The 18,654-nt window shown below is 36.1% G+C and overlaps 1 protein-coding gene across 1 annotated transcript in view; it reads right to left on the bottom strand.

Moving 5' to 3' along the window:
- LOC121427570 (vigilin-like) overlaps positions 1 to 10,029 on the bottom strand; it is a 36,249-nt gene extending 26,220 nt beyond the window's left edge. The window contains 6 exon segments of the mRNA XM_041624025.1: positions 2,109 to 2,324; positions 2,974 to 3,180; positions 3,669 to 3,784; positions 4,258 to 4,366; positions 4,905 to 5,160; positions 9,858 to 10,029. Of these exon segments, the coding sequence (XP_041479959.1) occupies positions 2,109 to 2,324; positions 2,974 to 3,180; positions 3,669 to 3,784; positions 4,258 to 4,366; positions 4,905 to 5,126 (870 nt within the window). The 5' untranslated portion in view covers positions 5,127 to 5,160; positions 9,858 to 10,029.
- Positions 10,030 to 18,654: the final 8,625 nt, after the last annotated feature.

Below are 18,654 nucleotides of genomic sequence, written 5' to 3'. Positions count from 1 at the left end.
GAGAGAGAGAGAAAGATAGGGTGGGAGCCGGACAATTCCTTTCATGTTTCAAAACAATGCAACCTTTTTTATATCCCCCTCACACAATGAAAACGACATTCCAACATGCGCCCGTCTTCACCAGTACTTTCTCGACTAGTCTCCAAAAATAGACCCAGTTATACATGTAGGTTCAAATGATAAAAAAATCGTAATTTTGAAGGTATTTCAAATGAAATATTTTGCAAAATATTTTTTTTGAAATACATGTGTAGCATCGTGGGCAGTGCCACAAGTGGGGGCGGAGACATGGTGTGGGCAAGGGATGAAATTTTTCAAGTGAAATGCTCCACTTGGGGTCAATCTCAAAGAATACTTCATGAATGAGTTGTTTACGTCTTTGGGCTTTGCTGATCTGGGCTGATTCATTCATATGCAGGGGTGTGGCACTTGGAGGGATGCATGCATGATGCCAGAGTAACAGCATTGATTTAGGAAAGATTTTCATTGGAACAATATACTGAAAGATTTAATCTCATTTCATGTAGTTTCTTTTGATATAAAAATCATGGAAAAGGGGGAAAAGGGCCTACTTTCATTTATGCTAAACATGTGACTTTGATGGAGATTTCTTCATGGGGGGGGTCACCATAAATTAGGTCACCTATTGTGACTTAAAAGACGTGATTCCCCAACGAACAATCAAATCATTCAATTATTTTTTCAGGAAATAATCGAATGGTGAAAATGACAATCGTCCCAGGCCTAATTACGATGTCATTGCCAACGCAGCTTCTCAAATTGGAAAGTGTTGATCGGGAATGTCGAAACAGTAGACAACCTCCACTCAACTGTTATTATAACGGTAAAATTCACATTCCAAAGAATATGAGTGTTTTAGAAAGTCCCTATTTTCTGAAAAGTGGTGAAATCTGGTCAATGAATTACTTTAAAAAGATAAAATATCAGTCCATTCTTGGTCCAGAAAGATCGACGCTACGTGACTTCAAACATATTTCCAACACGAAAATGAGTACATGGGACTGTACACTGTATTTTAGTGTTGTGAAATCACCCGGCGTTGATCGTCAGAACTAAGACGGAACTGATAATTTATCATTTCATTTTCAGTAATTGACCAGATTAAACCACTTTTAAGAAAATATTGACAATGGAAAAACGTTTCAAGTTCGGAATACAAATTTTACCTGTATAATAGCAACCGAGAGCAGGTTGTTTGGACTTCCTGTTTCAACTTTCCTTACCAACCATTTCCGGAACATCGATCAGGGAACATGCGTTGATTTGGTTTGAATTTTTATATTTTCTGTTTTTTCACCCTCATTCCTTCATCTCTTATTTATTTATCTTTTATATTAATATGGAAATTTCAGAAGGTGGAATATATATACTTTACCATTACTTTGTCAGTCACAAGGAATTAATTTGTCTTGTCTTTTTCTTTTTTTAAATACAAAACAATTAAATGTACGTCCGATTACAGCAATACGTAATTCAACTACACTTTTTAACTGAGCTAAGCTTAAAATGTCCCCACATTTTATAAGGAAAAAAATATATTCATGTTTATAAAAAAAAATTGAAAATGATAAAAATTTAATCAAACACGAGACCGAAACTGTCATACTTTGTCATTTACGAGGAATGAATTTATGTCTGGTTCTTTTTCTTTATTAAATACAAAATGATTAGGTCCGATTACGATCACGATCGATTATGGCAATACGTAATTACACCACACTTTTATACCGAGTTTAGCTTCAAATGTCCCCTTATTTTATCAAGAAAAAATATATTTATGTTAATAAAATATTCTTAAGTTGATAACAGTTCAATCAAAGACGTGATGGGAGCTGTCATAGTGGATTTTAAAAATATATTGAGTGGAATTCTCTTTGTGCACAATCACTAACCAATATTTTTTTGTTTAATTTTATACTTAAATCTATGTAGTCATCGCACTTACGCATTGCATATTAACATTTTTTTTTTTTACCGAACTTCCGAACCAGGCCTTGGCGTTCGGTTCGGTCCGGTTCGGAAGTACCAAGTTCTGCGAACTTCCGTTCGGTTCGGCGGTTCGGCTGCAGCACTAATTTGAAACATACCTTCTCTTCGTAGGTCCTTAGGATGAGAGCCTTGGCTTCATGGACACCTTCCTTCTCACCAGCCACAACAATCTCATCCTTCCTAGCACTGAGGGGTGGAACGCTGATCTTGGCTCCGGTCCTGGCTGAAAGGTCCTTGATGAAACAGTTCTCAGGTCCACAAATGAAAGGATGGTACTTGTAGGGGACGATCAATCGCTCGAATGCTCTCTTGGCCTGTATGGGAGAAAGCCACAAGAGAAGTGTAATTTTTAATCCTTCTCAAAGTATGTGATAAGTTTAATGCATGGAATTAGAAGGAAAGGAGACACAAATCAAAGTGACCAACCAAAATCATGAGAACAATTGATTCATATTGTTATTACTATTATTATTTGCAATCTTCTTTAAAACTACCTCTAATCCTCTTTCCACTTTAGATTAGCTTCAGCATAACAAAATATCAGTTGTATCCATTAAGGATTTCATCATCATCATCAACATCATCACCATCATCATGTGATATCACTTTCATTATCATTACCATCATCATCGGTCTTCATTATCATCATGACCACTATCATCATCACTACCACCACAATCATCATCATCACCACCGCTACATGTACCACCACTGTTGTAAACATTAATCATCATCATTATCATCATCACTATCACTACTTGTACCAATTCAATTTTATCCTCCTACTATTCCTAATTGCCATCTCCACCAGGACTGAAACTATCTGAATCAGTATCACAGTATAATATATGTATTATCACGAACAAATTTGTGATCTAATGATGGCTTCAAAATTTCCTAATCCAGCCGTTCATAAAATGATGCTGAACTTCACAAACTACTTGATCATACACCCCTGCCTACCTGTTCATCGGAAATGAGTTGTAGTTCGTGTTTGGCCTGATCGATGCCCTCCTTGGGTCCGACGATCCTGATCATATCCGAGCTCTCTTCACTGTTTGGTATGGTGATCTTGGTCATGGTGACTTGTTCCAGCTCTTTCAGCTTCTTACCTTCCTTCCCGATGATAAAACGATGGTGCTCCTTGGGGATCTGGATTGTAATGTTCGCCTGGGTGGGGAAATAAATGAACATCCATTGCATGAATATAACATAGGGACATAGGGCCTTAAATTGTGTTTTGATCATTGTATGCTTTAAATTGTTTTGATCATTGTAAGAAAAAAATATACATAGCTACATGCAAGAATTAAATGTCATCCTTTAAAACATCTTGAAAGTGATGAAAAATTATTATGATCTGGAGAAGTACATAGCCAAAACGAACCTTAAAGAAAAGAATTTTGTAAAAAAAGTGGTTTCAGCTCCACAAAAGTTTTTAAGACTACTTTTTATACCTTTTTTTAATGTACAATTCATGGATGTATTGTATGAATTGGGGCCTGTTGCAGAAAGAGTTGTGTTGATATGCAAGTCAAAATTCAAAGAATGTTCCTTTCTTTCTTGACTCGAAAAGTTAGTTTCCAGTTGTCACACTAGATCTACATGTACTAACATCAAGGTCTACATGTGGGATTACAATATGTAGTTGGAGTTACCTGTGTTTGTAATTTGTTCATGACCTCTCTCCTGGCCTTGATGACCGCTTCCTCCTTGCCGGTCACTACAATGGTCAAACTCTGGTCCTTAGCAAGACTCATCTCAATGCTTGCATCTGAATGAAAATACAATCACGGTCAAATATAGACATAAAAATCAATTATTTTATCATGAGGCAGGGGGCATTAGAAGAGCACATCCTTGCGGTGGGCCAGTTTTCACATTCTTCCTGAATGCTACACGCAAATTTCATGTAAGTTTCAGCGTCAGTCATACATAGAGATTTTCTGAATGTGGCAACTACATACCTGAAAGTACCAGTTAGCAAGTGCTATTTGGTTCACTTCAGCACTCTTAAGATTAAAATGTGAAAATGAGTCAGAGAAAAGCAGATGTGCAAGAATTAATGAATGTGCTACTGCAGTATAAGCTAGCTAGCATTCTTTCCCTTGTGTTAATACTCTGAAATTACAGGATATGAATGAGTGTAGGTATAGTATTGGTCTGTTGGGTTTTTTTAGTGTTAAAATGGGTCAGAGAATGCCAGCTATACAAGATATATTGAGAGTGACATTGGAGATTACTCACTGCTGTTCTTCATGATATCTGTGCAAATCTTGCTCGATTGACTACCAGATTCACCAAAACCTTGGTTCATTTCTTTGTAGCGACGCTCCTCTAAAGGCACATGAAACACCTAAAAAGGAGGAAACAAACATGTAGAAAAGATGAAAATCCTATGAGCCTATAACTGTAAGCATATGGGTCTGAGTTATATACAAAATACCATGTACACGTAGCTCAATTGGGGCCTTTAATCTTTGATTCCTTAAAACTTTTTTGGCCCACATAAGGATCAAACAAAACAATTTCTTATAGATACATGAAAACAGAACTACACAAAATATGAAAACAACAATACTTGAGACTGATGAATGTTAAAAATTATCATTTCTGTTTCATACACATAGTTCACTGTTTTCTCAATGGCAGAAAGCGGTCTCTAGATGTATATGACATAAGAAGGATATCAGGATCATTTTATTTCATATCAGAAAAATCTTTCCCAAATTGAGACAGCCGTAATCAAAGTGCACAAATCTGTAGTACATGTAGATAACATGTCATGTAGTAGGCTACATGTACCTGCCTATAACCAGTTACAAAATTGTCACTTCACATGAATTCTAGTCTTTAAAGTAAAAAAGGCACAGGCAAGTGTTCAAATGTATTACCTGAGTAACTATGGAAGACTTGACTGCCATTCTGGCATAGGACGGCCCGCGTCCACTTGGGCCACGCTTTGGCCCACCGCCCATGGCGGCGCTCTCCATGGGGGGAAAAGCTTCATCGTAGGTGGGAGGTTCGTAGGCTTCTTCTTCGATGTTGAAGCCATTGGGGTCAACGGCCGGAGCCGGGGCACTGCCGCCAGGCAAATATTGAGGATCCGTACTCATGGTCTAGGGTCGTGATCAAAGTCAGACAGCACCACTATATTTGAAGAAAGAAAAAAAATTTCAAACAAACATTGAATGTGTATCTTCTAGCATTGTATAAGCATTCATCGTATAAGTCCACAGGGGGCCCAATGGGTCTACATGTATATTGTAGAACTTCGCAGAGAACAATGATTTCACGATAAAAATCAATTTTCTTTCTCCCCCCCCCTTTCGATTTTATAGTAATTGGTATTGATTACAGTTTTTGTTATTCGTGTTAAAATTTGTATTTCCCCCTTTCATGCTCAATGTTTATGGTATTCAGTATGTATTACATCATACATTTCACAATATCATATATTCAGTTTCCAGTTTTTGTAAAGGTGGCAGCATCAATAAGGCTTTGCCTTTCTAGTTGCTTCCTCATTCATTTATAAATTGTGTTAATGTATAATCTTTTTTCTAATATTTTCCATATTTTATCATTGCATTATTTTACGATTTCCCATGTATTGTAATGAATGTTAACTTTGCATGTACCTTGTTTTGTTGTTGTCTTAATGATGAATGGAATAAATGCTATCATATATCAAAAGTTTAATTGCCACCATATCATGGTAGATCTACATGAAAGTCTCTACAAAGACCTTACTGTGCAATCCTGCAATCTAATCTGAAAAAAAAAAAATGACCACAACGAATATCACCAACACCGATAAGCAGATATGTATATGAATTTGTGGCATGACTAAGTCATTTTCCATGACTTTGTCTTAGATCACCATGTTTATTTTACAGGACTGCTCAAGGGTAAAAATATTCATATCTAAATAAATTCAAAGAGCAAAAAGAGCAAAGTTATTGAATTGATGTCACATCCCCACTTAACATTTTCTGATGTTATTACATGAAATCGCAATTGTTTCAATTTTTCATACATGTGTGAATGATCTCCTTTGTCTCCCTTGTAATGAAATAAGTTAAATATCTAATGCACTTCATCAGTTTTTATTCCAATATTTTGGTTCTTGAAGGAAAACAATTGAATAAACCCAATGTCATATAATAAGATGCTAATAAACAAGTGGGGATGTGACATCATCAGTTTGCTCATTGAATACATGCCTAAAGCTGTTTCACCAGAATACTTCAAATCTTTAAAATGCCATAACTTTTTTATTGCTTGCCCGATTTTGATCAAACTTTCAGTGTTTTGATGGTCTGATTTTTCTTAATCTATTCAAATCATATGATTTCCAGCTTGGAACACCCCTTTAAGTATATTTCTTATCCATTTATCTCTTGTCTGATTTAAATAAACCTTTAACATTCTTATTTCTTCTCCTTTCATATAATTAATTTCATTACAATCACACCTGATTTTTAAACTATTTCTGCCAGTCCCCTCCCCCAACTTCATTCATGTCTTGAAAATGTTTTGGTCACTTAATTAGGTACTCCAACAAAAAAAAACCGAAACAGCATTTCCACTAAACCGCATTACCTTAATATATTCTTTATTATCAGACATTGCTCAAAACTTACCTAAAAATTTCCTGAATAAATGTAGTGAAAAATAAGGTTTAAATTATACTCCACAAAATGTGCTGGAGATGCATGTATGCATACCGGTCCCTATACTGTGTGGGCTAGTGGCTAAAAATAGGCATTTTAAAGTCTTTATGATAACCTACATGTAGGACTGTGTAAGACTCGAAGGAGCCGTGGAAACATGTCAAATCTATAGATAATCAACTTGGCTGCCAGAAAATGTGAAGATGATGCTAAAAGTTTAACTACATTGTTTACTCAAGAAGAACAGTTGGGGCCAACTCACATATTGACTTTTGGGGCACATGTCTACCAGTGTCTACAGCACAAATCTAGTGCCAGTGCCTATAGCCCGACTTAATCATGTCACCTACCTATCACAAAAACTAGCTTTGAAGAAGTTTTTTTTTCTTCTTCCCATGTTGTTTAAACATGAATTACCCCACAAATAATTTTGGTGATCATGTGATGATGTGATCTCTGAATTGATGTTCAGTCACCAGAGTTTGGCTTTCTGAGTTTCCGTCCAACTGCAATAGTCTGTAGTGGTGTGCCATCATCGACTGACAGAGCAGAAGTAGAATTTTTAGATCGAGATATCAGCAAAACCCCGGCTATACAGTACTTCACAATTTTGTCTACCACCTTGCCGCTAATTCTGTAGCTGTTATTTGAATACAAGTGGAATGCCTCTGGCCGTCTCACCTGCATCACGCGGTTCAATATAGCAGCAGTGCTGACTTTGAATACTACTCTAACTCGCACAAGATGTTCAGTGATACATGGTTACTCTTATGTCCACTTTTTATGAACTAGACCAATAAACTTACAGAGATATGATGGTAATTCAACAGATACACCCAATTCGGCCAAAGTTCATTGACCTTTGACCTTGGCCATGTGACCTGAAATGCGCACAGGATGTTCAGTGATACTTGATTACTCTAATGTCCAAGTTTAATGAACTAGACCAATAAACTTTCAAAGTTATGATGGTAATTCAACAGATACCCGATTCGGCCAAAGTTCATTGACCCTAAATGACCTTTGACCTTAATCATGAGACCTCAAACTTGCACAAAATTTTCAGTGATGCTTGATTACTATTATGTCCAAGTTTCATGAATCAGATCCATAAACTTTCAAAGTTATGAGGGGAAATCAACAGATATCCCCAATTTGGCCAAAGTTCATTGACCCTAAATGACCTTTGACCTTGGTCATGTGACATGAACCTCATGTAGGATGTTCAGTGATACTTGATTAACCTTATGTTCAAGTTTCATGAACTAGGTCCATATATTTTCTAAGTTATGATGACATTTCAAAAACTTAACCTCGGGTTAAGATTTCGATGTTGATTCCTCCAACATGGTCTAAGTTTATTGACCCTAAATGACCTTTGACCTTGGTCATGTGACATGAAACTCTAATAGGATGTTCAGTAATACTTGATTAACCTTATGGCCAAGTTTTATTAACCAGGTCCATATACTTTCTAAGTTATGACGTCATTTCAAAACTTTAACCTCAGGTTAAGATTTGATGTTGACGCCGCCGCCGCCGTCGTCGGAAAAGCGGCGCCTATAGTCTCACTTTGCTTCGCAGGTGAGACAATATTTTAGCAAACAATAAAAAAGTTGTGCAAGGTCAGGCTTGATATAAAGCATGCCATTGCCTTATCCCAGAAATTCTCCTCTGCCTCACTCAGCTCTGACAATCATTAATGAAATACTCCATCATCATGTCCAAGTTTTTGTGGCCCACCATTACTTTAGATAGCTAGGCTAGGCCTACATTAGTTTTTTTCACTTCAGCCTCAGGTGCTATTTGCCTAATATTTTTCTCTAAATTTTGCACACACTTTACCATCTTTTTGTGACTTCTCATTCACTTTGGCATACACTTTACCAATCATTCCATGACTCACTCACTTTCGACTCAGTCTCGCAAGACTAAAAAAAATTCATGGGTGGTATTCTGAGGTCATTTTATCTTTAAAATATTTTATTTTATCTCTTAAAATGAAATTTGTATTCTGAGATGAGATTTTATCTCTCAGATAAAATTTTAGATTTTATCTTGCGTATAAATTTTATTTTGCGTATCTACAGATGATACGCAACAGAACAATGCCTGCGTACACATACCCATCGCGTATCTGGCCATTGCAACGCTTATGATGTGCTTGCCCCCATGTTACTTTGAAGAAAAATAAAAATAAACTTAAAAGAGGGTAGAGGCTATTTTATCTCTGCGACGTTGATTTCACCAATATTTCTAGGTGAATTAACCCCAAATGGTGACATGAAAATGAAGAAAAATTATATATTTATTGAGAATAACACCTTAACGTTGTTCCTGTACAATCAGAGAGTATTTAATGAGACTTTTCTTGACTAATATTGTCTTTGAAATGATGCTTGAAAAGATGCGATAAAGACTTCGAAAAAAGATGAGACTATTGTCCTTTTTGTTAAAAAGAAATCTCCGTGAAGACGCGTAAGCGTATAGTGCAAGCGTATTTGAAGTCAATAAATTGACGCAATCTCACCCCTTTGCCACACCTCCTGGCGGAATGGATTTTAATTGGTTGAGTGATATGAGAGAGCTATAAAAGCGCGTTTCTAATTGGATATTGATTAAAAAATAGGTGTGTCTTACAGAGATAACATGTAGATAAAATGGTTCTCAGAATACCAATTCGGAGAGATTTTATGGGTATTTTATCTCACTGATTTTAACGAAGATAAAATATTTTATTTTATCTGAGATAAAATGGATCTCAGAATACCACCCCATGACATTAGTCTTTGAATTAGATTGTCTGCACAACTCACATGACTCGGTTAAATCACACTCAAATTGCAGAAAGGTTATTTTATTTATTCGCTCCCTTTCTTTAAAAATCTTAATCTACTGAGATTAATGAAAGAAGTTTGGAGAAAATATCTGACAAACGACAATATTTCTTAACTGATTGACTAATCAAAGGCATGCATGAAAATGTGTCAACGTGTCAACTCGGCTTTACAAGTCGCGTCGTTTTCTGAACAGTCGATGTGCTGGCGCGGAGCGGCCGCCCGTGACTGAGTCTAAGGAAGGATGCGCAAGGCACCCGGCCGATTTGACTCGCGACAACACGTAAATATGACAAAATCTGGAGGATAAAAACACAGAAAATACGTGATAGCTTACACTGAAGTGGTCACTGTTTGCCGGGTTATCCGTCCTAGTGTTGACTTCTTCGTTTTGTTTTCGCCACTTTCTGTTATTTTCAGTTTTCACTGAAAATATAAAAAGTTTCTTTCCCCGAATGAAACAAGACGTCAAATCCTGTGCACGTACAAGGAAAGCAACTGCCTACGTAGCTAGCTAGCGGAAGTGGGAAGGAAATGACCTTTCTGCCAATTTCGAGTATCAAGATGGTTCATTGGCCAATAGTTGACACATTGCTAAATTTTATCCAATGAGATCGTGTTTTAGGTAATGACGAAATGCACCTGTCATACCGAACCAATTTGGGATTCAATGTACATGTACCGTACTATATATGTAATCAGTGCGGATTATGCGAGATCTGTGTCAAGTTCAAACTTATTAAAAAACATATCTTATTAAGAAATCAATATGTTTTTAACTTATGATATCTGGTTTCTCGGAGTAAATCTTGATGTTCGAGAAAATTCAAAACATATTGATATTCGCACTGTAGGCGGTAGGCCTATTTACAGCAATATAATATCACAAATTTTATGAAAGAATAATTCTCAAAATAAGAAAAGGTGTGTGTGAAACTATTAATCAGGCGTCAAATGCATTTACCAATTTTGGAATGAACAACATATCAAGAAAAAAACATATTGAGTAAAACCGCTTTATGAGATTTTGATACAACAGCGTACGTGGCTATATGAACCTTATGTTAATGAGTTTAAACAATTGATTAAACTGTTAAACAATTAACGTACAATTTATATTTAATCTTCAATAAATTAATACTGTTTTATACTGTTTCCAGAGGGGCTTTCTAATACAAGCTTTCCTTATAATAAGTCCCTCATTTTAATGATAATAATAATTAGACTTATATCGCGCCAAATCCACTCTGCAGAGTGCTCAAGGCGCTTTTTAGGAAATTATAAAATTAAATAATTTTCATTTTCATATGTTAACTATAACCTGCAATTCAATTATTTCATTATGATCAAAATGTGTTTGAAACTACGACTTTTTCAGATAATATCTGAAAATTGAAATAAAACAAATTATTGAAAAAAAAGGTTGTTTAAACTGTTAAACAACTATATGCCTATACTAAAAGATTCATAAAATAAACAGCGTTTTATACATGTATAAGTTTATACAGCGTTTTTACGTACAAAGTATGAATTACCTATCATATATCACTTATACAATGCATTACTTTAGTTCATAATCAGATGTGGGGCAATCGAGGGGTTATACAACAGAATAATTAGAATCATTATTAAATCAAGTCATTTAAATAGTATAAGAACTATCACAATACATGTTATAAATGGATAATTTCAAATATATCTGCCTTATATATTAACTGATTCAATTCACATACGCTGTCGCAATGGACAGGTTTTCTGTTAATTCTGTATTAAACCCCGGGGGGCCACTTCCATTCACGAGTGGATACCATGCGCGACCATGGGGTCTCGAAAAGCACCCTAAACACGTAATTTCCATATTCTGAAAATGCATCCCTTAACAAGACTTGGTGTGTGAAACCCTACCCTTAACAAGTATTGTAAACAAAACGATACTCTTGGCAAATATTCCCTGAAATGAACCCCTAAACAAGTACAGGAATGTTTTATTGTTTCGGGTCTTTCGGTCGTCGGCTTTTGGCTTAGTACGACCCCACCTTTTACACCTCGCGCAAATCGGACTCTAAACACGTAGTGTTAGGGGAAAAAGGACATCCTTTATAAAACAGTTTAATTTTATTTCATCATCCCCGCAAAATCGACCCTAAACACGTAATTTCCCTAGCGAAATAGATACCCCTTTTTCATTATTTTTGTGTTTTTGACACCCTTATCACGTTACGTACGTAACGTGCCCTATCGTGAAAAAGACATCCTTTTTACGTGTTTTTTTGGTCGCGCATGGTATCCACTCGTCAACGTAAGTGGCCCCCCCCCCCCCCCGGGTATTAAACTCACAATACCAGATCTCGTCATGAAATGTAATAGGCGGATATAATAATAAAAGAAATAAACAAACTGCGTTGTACTGGCCCTACGTCCATAGGCGGCGGAAGCGGGGGGCGGGGAGGGGACGTGCCCCCCCCCCCCTAAATTTGAGTTGGGGGGACAATCCCCCCTAAATTTTTATCTGATGACCTTTTTTTCTTTTTTTTTTGCTTGTCAATTTTTTGTTGCCTGTGTCCCCCCTCATTTTTTTTTGCTTGTCAAAAAATTGTGGTGGTCCCCCCTAAAATTTTTGGCTTCCGCCACCAATGCCTACGTCATAGACTTTATTAGATTCAACCTCTTACAACTTTCACCAAAATAATTCTTATAAAGAATATAAGGATTATCTTTTGACTTTCTATTTATTTTCGATCCCCATGTTCTTTGTATAGTTATGTTTATTTTTCATTTAACAAAAGTGTTTTGCTAATAGTGGTTGTTTTCATTTCTGTGACATTATATGTAATTATTGAAGTACTTCATACAAGTCAAACCTCGGCATTGTGACCATTTGCAGTTAAATATTCTCATGTGTTCGATTATTTTTTTTTCTTCTTTCTTTCTTTATTTTCTTTCTCACCCAAAAAAATCTTGGAATGTCTCGTTCTCTGGATGGAATTTACAAATTTTCATCTTGCATTTCGCGCTCGCATTATTCGAATGGTGAGATATGCATCTTACCCACGAGTCATCGTCTTTTCTGGTCAGCATATTAACACTCGCGTTGATTCTTTAGTTAGATACACATAATTTTCATGATTCCAAACTGCTCGGATTAAGTTCATGTCTTATACATGTCAAAAAGTCTAGCTCGCGATTCGCGCTCGTAACATGTGAAGCCTTTTAATTGACAGTAACTGGCACCATAATTGACCAAAAAGCTAGTTTTACAACTTCAGATTTGAAATTTGTTCTCGTTGAAAAGATATAGCCTAAATATATATCTTATCGATCAGAAATCACTTCAAAAAAGCTTTGCTCAACTGAATTACTACCAAAAAACACAACTACTTCACATCTAATTCACGCTGATGAAGTATTTGAAAAGAACTGTTTGCACCAAAATGCCAATTTTGACATGTGCCCTTTTTGGCTTTCTCCCACTGCAACCATGTTTAATTTATTGAATATTAAATATCAATGATTAATCTTTGTTATTTACGGGTTTAAACACTTATTTAAACCGTTTAACTTCTGCAGAGTTTAGCTATATAGCGTTGCATAACAAATTTAAAGTCAACGATTTTTACTGTGTTTGCAATTTTCTTCATGATCTCTTCGCTTCCATTTCGTTTCTAGCACTAACGTTTTTTTTTTTTTATTATTTATGTTTCGCGTTTTTTTTCGGTTTCCATTTCTTTAGTTCTCTCTCTCTCCCTATACCATCAATTTAAATGATCTTATCTCTCTTGCACGCGCTCTGAGCCCCACCCCCACCCCCTTTCGCGGGATTTTCCTGCCCTGCATGGAGACCCCCTATATAAAGTACTGCTCAATGTACCCCCTATCTGAGGTGAGCTCTAATTCCAACCCCTATCACTGCCCCCCCCCCCCCTGTAAGCTGTCATTACAATAGAGGTCCCCCCATATTAGAATGGAGGACAAAACAAGAGCAAAACCATGAAAACAATGACATTACAGTCTGATGCACATGTTTTTATTGTTTGTCCTCTAATACGGCTGCTTGTGGGAACCCTCTACCTGAGAAAAGATTTTTTTTTTATTTCTAAGGAGTCTAAAGAAAGAGAGAGAGAAAAAAAAACGACCCCCTTGTAAAGAAATCTCCGGGTGAAAAGTCAAATTCACTTTTTTTTTTCTTTTTTTTTTACAATTCGCGGGCCGGACTTGTCCCGCGAAAAAGCGCTCCTTTACCGGACATTTTGGGAATACGCATGCGGTACGTCCCTCCGATACCGGGAGTGGAGGGCCTGGTCTCATCTTCACCCCCCCCCCCCCCCTCTCTCTCTCTGATATCTAAACTTCTTTGACATTCTAAAAGGGGAAGTTCGTCGGACTTCGTCCTGACGATAAGTGCGTTTAAATACAAACAGGACCATGGGCGGAAATCTCAGGGGGACAGGGGGAAGCGTACGTCCCCTACCCAAAATAGTGGGGGGGAGGCGCAATATCAAATGTCTACTATCACTCCTATTTTTGGTTTTTTATGTTGAAAAGAAATACATCATTCAAAATCGAAATTAAACATTATTTTTTGCGAGATGACCTTACTTTTTGGGTGATAACCTTTCACTTTTTTTGTTTGTCAAATTTTCAAGCCCCTTGTTCCCTCTACCTTTGGGAAGAGATTTCCGCCCTTGGCTTGAACAGGACAATGAGAGAAAAAAATGGTAGGCGTGATGAAAAACCTATCAAACAATATGATAAAAGTTAGGATTAAAAAAAATATGCGAACATACATCTCTCCCTATTTGTCATGTCATATATTCCAAAAAATCAACTTCTCGGAAGCAGCATGATGAATACTAATATTTTTTTTTATCAAAAAGGATATGGAATTATGTTTTTAATGATATAGGACCTATCATAAAAGATTAACATTAAAAAAAAATGAATTCTGGGGAATGGAGGAGCTGCTCCCCTGTGACGTCACAAGACATCAACTCTAAAATTCATTAATATTCTTGGACGAATGTTCATCAAACCTTCACTTGCATTTTCTCTATTTTTTTTTTTTTGCTTTTATTGAAACCGATTTTCCAAGATCACCAGGACAGACTTTCCCTTTAAATTTCTTCTCTTTACAAGGAGCACATTTTCTCGATATTTCTACTTTTATATTGAAATGTCAGTGAAACAGAAGTGAACACACATCGTCCTGCGCACACACACACACACACACACACACACTTACACCCTGAATATATGCGAATAAATCAACACTAAGGAAACCAATTAGCATGACATCACATTTTACAAGATGCCTATATTTATTTGTTCATAAAGAAATAAATACACATGATACGCCAGACAAAGTTTTACGAGGCAGCATAGCTTTCCTTAAAAGCACACAGAGTGTACCATACATGTATCTTTTGCGTAATTTCCTGAAATAATGTTCTTTCTTTAAAAATACAAAGTATTACTGCATAAAACAAAGAAGCTCATCTTATCCTTGTTTAGGCTACATAAACACATAGGCCTATTGGATTTGAATGTCAAATGACAAAAGTAGGATTAGTAATGTTTTCCTCCATGAAACCTTACATAGTTTATAATCTATCAACAACCAAAAGAATTAGATGAAAAATCTACACCAAATGATTTTGGTGTAAAAACCATCTATTTTGTAGGATGCTCTTGTCTATTTTCTCCAAATATTTATTTTTAGCAATTTCAGTAAATTTTTATTTCAAACAATTTATTTTTTTTTACAAACAAATATACCTAATTAATTGAGGCAGTGGCTTGGGATGATCTATAATAATTTACTAATATTTTATAAGTTGTATTTAGATTACAATATAAACATTTCTCATTGATGGCAATAATGGAATTAATAATAGTTTTCTCATCAAGTAGGGAATGGTATACATAAGAATTGTTAAAGGCTCTTTGTCTATAGGGTGTATCTGACTTATGGGACGTTGCAAGAAACTTACGATAAATTGCAATTAATTGCATATTTGCGATTCATTACTAATCTGCTCCATGAAACAAGGAGTGTAATCTGATTTGCTAAAGGTAAAAGTGATCAATCAATTGTAAATTGCAACAGAATATTTGCAATTGAACGCAAATATTTTCTTGCAACATCCCCTAAGTGTCAATTGCTTAATTGCAACTATAGCAATGTTTTTGTATTTTTTTTTACTAACTTCATTTAGTCTAATACCACTCCATCCCACATCTTGTCTAACAACCATTTGGTCCAATCATCACTTCGTCTAATCACCAGTTTGTCTAATAGGCCAAATGGTATATGGACTAAATGGCTATTGGACCAACTGGTTATTAGAGGACATGGTGAGTGGACGAAAATGGCAATTAGTGCATGTGGATATTGGATGAACTGATGGTAGACCTAATGATAGTAGACGAGTTGGCAATTAGACGAATTGGCAGTGGATCAAATGAAAATAAACCCTCTTTGCTATGTCTGCAAAAAATGTGCTACTCAGTGAGACAGCCCCTTGAAATGTTTTCTCAACATGCAAGGTCATAGAATAAGGAATGATTCATGAATTTAGATAATATAGCAATCATTTCATACAATTTACAACTTGAGAGAAACTGTTCAGGGAACTTTACAAACTTGATATAATTTCTCTCATTTTCAAATATATAAATGAAATTTAAGATACTAATGCTGGATATGGCACATGTACATGTATTTAGACATATACAAATACGAGTGAAACACTTGAAATAGAAGATGAATGATGAAAATAACAAACAGTGTCCAACAAAAAAATGGACTATTGATATAAACCAATCAACATGAATAGTACCACGGGTGATTTCACGTTCAGTGTTGACCTTTTGGTGTTGGTGTTAGGTCAATTTTTACACGATTATAACAACCAAACATAAAATGAAGATGGTCCCGAAAAGTCACTCACTAACTAGCTAAGAGATGCCAATGTGATCTGGATCAGTTTTACAAACTCTGAATAAGTTTTGGAGCTAGGGAGAGCAATCCAAATTCCAACACCAACACCAAGGCCAACACTGGACTTGAAATCACCCAATAGGTATCTCCTGGACAAGGCCTGATTTTGAATCAAATATCATACTCCACCGCCCCTTGACACATAAGATACAATCAATTTAATAATTTTCAGATTTCTACGAAAAATGATCCCATTCATTGTCATCGATGACAATCTACGATTGTTGATCGACTTGATAAACATGATTTAAGAGTAAGACTTAATTCAAAATTTGTCAAAATTAGATACTTTTTGTTTCGAATATATTTCAGGCTCATCTAAAAAACCACAAAAGAACTTCAGAGAAGCGCTTCCTGACATAACATCTTCGTGTCGGTGCAAGAATGCCCTTAACACCACACTTTCGCACATCGCATGTGCGTAAAAACGCCCTCAGCAGTATAAGGTAATTTGCATAATGGCGTTTCTGCACTGATGCTGTGCACAAAATGTTTTTGTTTGTCACGGGCATTCTTGCACCGTCACGATGATATAAACTAAAAAAAGGTGAATACAAATAAAACATCAATCATTTCGGAGAACAACCTCCATTTTGTTTGAAATTTAAGAGTATGACAACCTTGAAAGCATTCACTTTATTCATAACTGTAGTATGAGAACTGAAAAAAGGATGAAATAATAATTAATATTTATAACGGAGATCTAAATTAGCAAATTCATTACTTATGGACAATTATGATTAGAATCTTTTAGTTTCAATTCAACTATTAAGCAAGCCTTGACAGAATTCATTTAGACATTTTCTCCTTTAAGCGAGTACTTTTCATGCATACATGTACTGTATAAGACTTGAACAAACAAATAAAATGAAAGAATAAAAAATATAAGGCAATCAAGTGGTATCAAGATCTTTGGATATTTTGGGACATTGTTCAAACAAGAAAATTTTCTTTTAAAGTATTGAAGCATCTATCACCACAAAAAATACTGTTATTGCAACATACCCTTTACTTACAAATATCTCTTCTTATGACAGCGACATGTGGTATAGAATAAATCATAAAAAACAATAATAGTTAAAGAATACTAAAATATAAAAGCAGTTCTACTTTTATGAAAGGTAAAACATGAATATATATCTATAAATTGAACAAGGCAAAAGCAATTTTGTGTCTCGCCCACTTATGGAAATAGCCAGAAATATCATGATTTGTGAGGGCACGCGAGAGGATTATATCGAAACTTCATTGTTAAATGACTGGGATGGAATAACACTTGTCATAAGAGCCTTGCACATAAACTTTAATGTTGACTTGAAAATGACCTTTGACCTTGTCATGTGACCTCCGACTGCAGCATAACATGCAGGTCGCCTAAGTACATCTACCATCCAAGTTTGGTTGAAAAGCGATTTACGGTTGCGGAGTTAAAAGTCTTGCATGTAAACTTTAACATTGACCTGAAAATGACCTTTGACCTTACCATGTGACCTCCGACTGCAGCATAACATGCAGGTCCCAAAGTCCATCTACCATCCAAGTTTGGTTGAAAAACGACTTACAGTTGTGGAGTTAGGTGTCATAGGAGAGTCTTGCATGTAAACTTTAACATTGACCTGAAAATGACCTTTGACCTTACCATGTGACCTCCGACTGCAGCATAACATGCAGGTCCCCCAAGTCCATCTAACATCCAAGTTTGGTTGAAAAACGACATACGGTTGCGGAGTTAGGTGTCATAAGAGAGTCTTGCATGTAAACTTTAACGTTGACCTGAAAATGACCTTTGACCTTACCATATGACCTCAGACTGCAACATAACATGCAGGTCCCCCAAGTCCATCTACCATCCAAGTTTGGTTGAAAAGCGACTTACAGTTGTGGAGTTAGGTGTCCTGCATGTAAACTTTAACATTGACCTGAAAATGACCTTTGACCTTACCATGTGACCTCCGACTGCAGCATAACATGCATGTCCCCCAAGTCCATCTAACATCCAAGTTTGGTTGAAAAACGACATACGGTTGCGGAGTTAGTTGTCATAAGAGAGTCTTGCATGTAAACTTTAACGTTGACCTGAAAATGACCTTTGACCTTACCATATGACCTCAGACTGCAGCATAACATGCAGGTCCCC

This window comes from Lytechinus variegatus, chromosome 14, assembly GCF_018143015.1.
Source record: "Lytechinus variegatus isolate NC3 chromosome 14, Lvar_3.0, whole genome shotgun sequence".
Taxonomy (NCBI): domain Eukaryota; kingdom Metazoa; phylum Echinodermata; class Echinoidea; order Temnopleuroida; family Toxopneustidae; genus Lytechinus; species Lytechinus variegatus.
The sequence above is the reverse complement of the archived record's forward strand: the minus strand, read 5'-3'. Positions and strand labels throughout refer to the sequence as shown.